The sequence below is a fragment of the Medicago truncatula genome, chromosome 4, assembly GCF_003473485.1.
Source record: "Medicago truncatula cultivar Jemalong A17 chromosome 4, MtrunA17r5.0-ANR, whole genome shotgun sequence".
Classification (NCBI taxonomy): Eukaryota; Viridiplantae; Streptophyta; class Magnoliopsida; order Fabales; family Fabaceae; genus Medicago; species Medicago truncatula.
Window position 1 is genome coordinate 64,159,304 of NC_053045.1, and position 6,818 is coordinate 64,166,121.

Below are 6,818 nucleotides of genomic sequence, written 5' to 3' on the forward strand. Positions count from 1 at the left end.
TCCCTAAAGCACTCTTCCCTGATAAAATCAAGCAAAGCACCCCACCAAAAATATGAGAAGAAAGAACTTGAAGACCCAAAGTGAAACAATTATGCAAGAAGGGCGCTAGAAGAATCTCCCTCAATCCAAAACGACCCAAGTGATTGACTACGTGCAACAAATTCCCTAGCAATAATGAATCCAAGCAAGTCAGCCTAAAAAATATATATGTCCCCCAATATAGAAGAGAATATGCCAAAATAAATGAGGAACTCATTCCATGATTGTTCGAAAAGAAGATCTTCATTAAGAACCCGGAGTTGGAGGACCCTGAGACCGGGTTTTAATTATTGAGCGACTTGCCTTCTTTTTTTTGCGACTTCGATAAATACATAATGAAGGGTGCTTCTGGGTTGCTGCTGGTGTCTGTTAGAGTTTGCTTAATGATCTCTAAGTCCTTGTTCACATTCGAACAACAACGATGCTTCTTGAAAACAGAAAATGAACTTTTAACGAAGTTTTTTTTAGATCGATTACAAGTTTAACGGCTCTAAAATGTCATACCTTTGATAGATCCATTAAGCTACTTTGTTAAATTGGTTAAATTGGGAACCAGTCTAAATCATAGTGAACACGAGTTATGTAACACCCCGTTTTCCCAACGTAAAAATTTCATTTAATTAATCAAAGTAATTCACATAAACGGAATGTCACACTTTTTTTCTTAAAATCATAAACGGAATAATTAACTAATTATCCTTCAAAATTCAATAAAATAATCAAATAAAACAAATAATTCAAAGAGGGCGTTACAAGTTATATTCCACATGCAAACAAAAATAGGACCTGCTGGAGGGTATTTTTTGAATTTTCAGATGCCCGTGGGCAATTAACCGTTTGGCCCGGCTTTTTTTTTCCAGCTTTTCTACGTTTTTAAGGAGAAGCTAGGTCAAACACAATATCAATAAAGTACCTTCGAAAAAAAGTATTTTTTTTTAAAATGCATAAAATTGAATGGAATGAGCTTTAACCAAAAGTTGTTGAATGCTACTTCAAAAAACTATTTCTCCCCAATTTATTTCACAAGCACCTCTCTTCAACTCCCGCCGGCAACCTTTTGTTTTATTTTTTCAATATGCTTTTTTCTTCCATTTTTTTTTTTAACCGGTCCATTTAATTTTTTAATGAGGTTCCATTTAAGTTTATTATCTATTTTTTTAAGGAATTTTATTATCTTTTTATCACTTATATATTAATTTCAATATCTTTTGATCATCACAACCTCGCAAATATTTGTATTCACGCTGTCAATGAATGACACCGAATATTTTTATTCCCTTTCTTCAACCACGGAAATACACACACACGTTAGCGTTTAGAGTAATACTTTATGTTCCTCTTTCTGTTTTTTTTTTTTGTTATGCTAATGCGTATAATTTTTGTTAGTGTTGTGTAATGCGTATAATTATTTTTATAAAATTTTGATTTTAATTAAAAGTACAAGTGTAGTTGCTTAAAAAAATTATACTTATATATAATTTACACATTTGTATTGTAACAAACTATGCATATTTTTTTCTTATTAAAAAAACTAAACATATCTTTTTCAATGACACCAGCAATGTAACAAATATAATATTATATAATATAAATTCTTATCTTTTTGACCAACACTAAAAATATGGTATTCTTATAACAAAATTTGTTATAGAGTATAATTGGAAAAGATATTGTACAAATTTGTATTCATGTTACACAAAATAAACGTCATTGAGTAAATATAGTATTCGTAAAAATACATCTTTTATATTTTAAACATTTTTTCCCTTCAAAAAATATTTTAGACATTTTTTTATTTATTATGTTAATTCATAATGAATTCAAAGTTTTTTTATTTATAGACAATGCATAAATATATGCAAGGTCCCGTGTTCGAACCCAGACACCACCAAAAAATAATAAATTCAAAGTTTTGTACAATATTTTGTCAAACAGCTTTTAACTCAAAAATAATTTTAGAACTAAAAAAAAAAATAAAGAAACCAAACAGCTTTAGCCTTTTTCTTAAAGAGCTTTATTTTAACTTTGTTTTAAAGTAGTTTTTAGACCGAAAAAAAGTCTGACCAAACGGTACCTAAAGATGCATAAAGAGCAATCTTCAAAGGTAAAATCACATCTCCCTAGTTTTGACAAAAAAAACTCTCTCTAAAATGAAATATAAACAAACGGAGTAGTTTTTTTTTCTCTAAGTAGTCAGTAAAACAAACAGAATAGTTGAATAACTGATCTATGCAGACTAAACTTTTAACCAAAAGTCATATTTTTTTGTTATATTTCTTGAATAGTTGAATATTTTTTGTTATATTTCATTTCAGGGCGAGTACCCTCTTTGAACTTAATTTTGTGTTACAAACATCTTTCTCAATAGTAAAAAAGTTTTTTCTCATATAAAGAATTGACTTAAAAATGTTTTTTTCATTGTCTAAATTTATTGGGTGAACTAGGCTAATGATGTATTGTTGTCAAGTTCTTATGGTCTAATAGCATTCTTGTTGTGAACAAGTTTTAAAATACATTTATTTAGGACTTACTACAACAATTTGTATATATTATTATTGCTTAAATCTATCAGATTGTCTATTAGGATTTACTCCAACAACTTGTATATATTATTATTGTTTACAAAATACACAATCAGAAGAGCATTTTTGATAGATTTAAACAATAATAATATATACAAGTTGTTGGAGTAAGCCCTAATAGTCAATCTGATATATTAGATTTAAGCAATAATATATATAAGTTGTTGTATAAGCCCTAATAGCCAATTTGTATTGATTGGGTTTGACTTTGTATCATGACATTAATGTATATTTATGAATTGGCTGGCACCGGTCACCAAAGAAATTTTGTTCACGTGGACGGAGTAGATGCATCATTACATTGCTTTATCGTGATCAGAAACACTTTTGGTACAATGGTTCTACGTTTCAAGAGGTAAACATATTAATTCTTAAAGTATTTAAGTATGTGTTTAATTAGTGTTTAATCAAGATCCGTTTTAATGAGATTTGTTTTGCTAAGAGGATTAAAATTTTGAAAGAACCCCCTTGATATCCATTCACAAATAACATATAAAACAATAATATTTCCGTTATATTAATTTGAATGAATGAATATCGTTTAATGAGAGTTAAGAAAAAGTTTAAAAAGGATTGAAACATAAGGGATTTGGGTTCCACACATTAATAACCGTTATAGACCGCTCAATCTGAAATGAACAATTGAGAGATAACACTAGTAAAATCTGAGTCATTGGATCGTCCACCACGACAAAAAATGTGATAATCAATCAATCTTAAACATTTTAAGGTTTTTAGAATGGCCATTTGGAAGCATCGGAGACATTATTGCCTGTATTTATGGATGATTTCTGAACTTCCTCAATCGACAACGTCTTCTTCTTCATGGTTAATTGAACGAAACGAAATTTGAACAACCTTGTCAGGTATATCCAATCGTTTTCTTACACTACTTCTTCTTGTTCCTTTTAAAATTTCAATCGATATTATACTATTTCAATAATGTATTGTTGATATTGATTTATAGCCTATAACTATTACTCTATATTTTCTTTCTAATTAATCTGTAAACACATTAGTTTCTAACGTTGAATTTCAAATTTAATGGTAGTTGTAATTGTTAATGTTAATTTGATCTACCAATTCATTTATATTGAATGAGACTCTGCTACTTCTTAGTTATTTGATTTCTTCTGCTATTTTTTTCATGAGAGCTTCATGGTTCTGACTTCAGAACATGGTAGAAGAAAACTAAGCGTCTCTTTGGCTGAGTGCTCGCACTTTTTAACACTCACTCTAAAATACATGTGGGTCCTACTGTTATGGAACTGGCCCCATGTAAAGTGGTGGGGCCACATGTATTTCACTCAATAATAAGAGAGTGAGTGGTGTAGGGTTGGGACCTTTCCGGTGTATTCCTCTCATGTATGAATTGATTTATTTGAGTTTATTTACGGGTAAAACCACTTGTCAGGCAGTTTGAGAGAGTTTATGGAAACTACTTATGACATGTCTGTGAGTTGATTTTAGTTGATTTGCATAAAAACTTCATTCCATTGTTGTTGTCATCAAAAGAAACTCTACTACTACTTATCAGTTTTTTGATTTCTAGTACTATTTTCTTGAAGAGCTCTAAGCTTCCGAACATTACAAAAGAAAACTAAGGGTTTATCTGGATTGGTTTATTTGACCTTATTTACTTGAACACTTGTGGTCGTGGGACTATTTGAGAGAGCTTATGAGATGTCTATAAGTTGTTTTGAACTCGTTTCAATAAACTCTCCGCAATGACTTATTAAAATAGTTTATAACATGGAAATATACTGATTACATTTTATATTTTCTTATAGAAATAGCTTATACATAAGCATTTATATAATAAGGGCATAATTAGTCTGTTTATCCAAACAGGGCCTAAGCATCTTAGAACTTCAACTTTTCAGGTAACGAATGAAGCATTAGGAAGTAAGTTGATGGGCAGTGATGAAACTCAACAGCTATTGCTTTCAGAGTCAAGGGAACATTCTCTTCTCAATGAGAAGAATGACCTTCTTCAGAGAAGAAAACCGCGGTGTGGCGGCACTTCAGAGACAGATATCAATCTGCAGCAAGAACAGAATGGTGTCCTCCAATCCCCTTTATCTCCCCAATGTATAACTGAAAAACAAGAAGCAGAATTCAAGTTCAGGCTAGTGTTCTTGTGTTTAGCAGCATACCTAGGCACAGGTACCTTATGTTTCTATCTAACAAGTTACCAAATTGAAGGCATAAAAACAAATGGATTTCTTGATGCCCTTTATTTCTGTGTTGTGACAATGACTACTGTTGGATATGGAGATCTTGTTCCAAATAGCACTATAGCAAAACTCCTTGCATGCATTTATGTCTTCACTGGCATGGCTCTTGGTGGCTTAATTCTTAGCAAAGCAGCAGATTACATTGTTGAGAAACAGGAAATATTTCTTGCTGAGTCCATGTGCAAGGCTGAAAATTTTGGTCTACAAGAGGTTGCTAAAGAACTTGGAACTAAGAAAAGCAAATACAAGTTTGTGCTTGCAGTAGCCACTTTTTTTGTGCTCATGATTGCAGGAACTGTTTTTCTGTATTTTATTGAGAATCTAGATTTTGTGGATGCACTCTATTGTGTTTGTTCCACGGTCACAACTTTAGGTTATGGGGATAAGAGCTTCTCGACTGCTGCTGGTAGGATTTTTGCCGTGTTTTGGATATTGAGCAGCACCATTTGCTTGGCTCAGTCTTTTGCTTATCTTGCTGAACTCTATACTGAAGATAGACAAAGATCACTGGCAAAAATGGTTCTCACCCGAAAATTATCACTCAGTGATCTTGAGGCAGCAGATCTTGACGGAGACAAAGCTGTCAGGTACTAAAATACACTAATAGATGAACTATTTTAACAGATACTTCACAATTGCAGGGATATACTTTCCAATTCGCAATTATCAGAGATTATTTTGACTGATGCTTATAGCTTCGAGAACCAATTTACAAATTCACTCATAAGTTATGAAGCACAGACACGATACGTGTATCTGATACCGCGATACGTCAATAATTGAAAAATATAAGATACGATACATTTAAGATACATATATAAAAAAATTAAAATAAAATGGAAATTAAAATAAGTAATATCGGAATTTTTTATTTTTATTTTTTAATTAAAAAATTTCAGATATTCCTTCAATACGTATCAACCAACGGTGTATCGGTGCTTCATAGCTCATAAGAAACGACAGTGCTAAGCTTATATTATAAATGTATGTATTCTTTTTATTTATATCATTTGCACCGGGAGATGCAGTGAGTTCATATTTATAACACCTCATCACTAGTGTTGCATTGATAGATTACTCCAATAATTTAGCTACACTAAGCAGTTAAATCCTCGTATTATTGATCAACAATTTTTTCCCAGTGCTGCAGAGTTTGTTGTATACAAGTTGAAGGAAATGGGAAAGATCAACCAAGAAGATATTTCAGCAGTGATGGAGAGTTTTAGAAAACTAGACTGTGATCAATCAGGAACTCTGACTGAAGCTGATATCAGAAATTCTGAACTATCTTAACATCATCTGCCTTACTACACACATCATGAATTTTAACTTAAATTATTGTCATTTTGTCGTTGTTAATTTTCAAAATTAATTGAAACTTAAAGTTAATGCTACCGAATAAACAAGTTTACACTTTTAATGAATGGTCTTAAAATGCAAAAAAAAAAACTAGATTTAATGAATACACATTTGAGCATTTATACCTTTATTTTCATTCATGTTTGTGGCCTTTATACTCATAGAATTGATGCAATGCAATGCAATTTTCTTTTTAGAATGTTTTGGTCTCTATCTAAACAAAGCGTGAAAGAGTGAAATGAGCTAAAAGCGAGCCTAAACAGTCAATACAAAGGAAATTTCTAGACTTGTCTATTTGGGAAGTAATCCAATTTGAGAAATGATATTTGTACAATCATTTTCTAACAATTTTTTGACAATTTTCTCTCTCATACTCACATTATCTTCTTATTCTCTCTCTTCTTTTTTCTCTCTATTATTTTTGACCAATCAAAAGATAGAAAATTGAAGTTGTCATTATAATTGTACCAAAAAGTTGTACATATATCACTACTCATCTAATTTTGTGTGCAAAATTGGACGTTCACTATTTCCACATCTACGATGCGTTAAATCCCCTATACGGGTAAATACAGGACAAAGAAGCACAAGACAACGCAAT

The 6,818-nt window shown here is 31.3% G+C and overlaps 1 protein-coding gene across 2 annotated transcripts; it reads left to right on the top strand.

The window, feature by feature from the left end:
* The first annotated feature begins 3,226 nt into the window (after window positions 1–3,226).
* On the top strand, window positions 3,227–6,282 carry LOC11446434 (two-pore potassium channel 1). Of its 2 annotated transcripts, none has more exons than XM_003610544.4 (3): window positions 3,227–3,487; window positions 4,505–5,445; window positions 6,001–6,282. In XM_003610544.4, the coding sequence occupies exons 2-3, from the start codon at window positions 4,535–4,537 to the stop codon at window positions 6,149–6,151; spliced, it is 1,062 nt and encodes a 353-aa protein (XP_003610592.2). In that variant the 5' UTR covers window positions 3,227–3,487; window positions 4,505–4,534; the 3' UTR covers window positions 6,152–6,282. The 2 variants fall into 2 exon arrangements, with proteins under 2 accessions (XP_003610592.2, XP_024637552.1); XM_024781784.2 differs by having other exon boundaries at window positions 6,009–6,141.
* The last annotated feature ends 536 nt before the right edge of the window (window positions 6,283–6,818 follow it).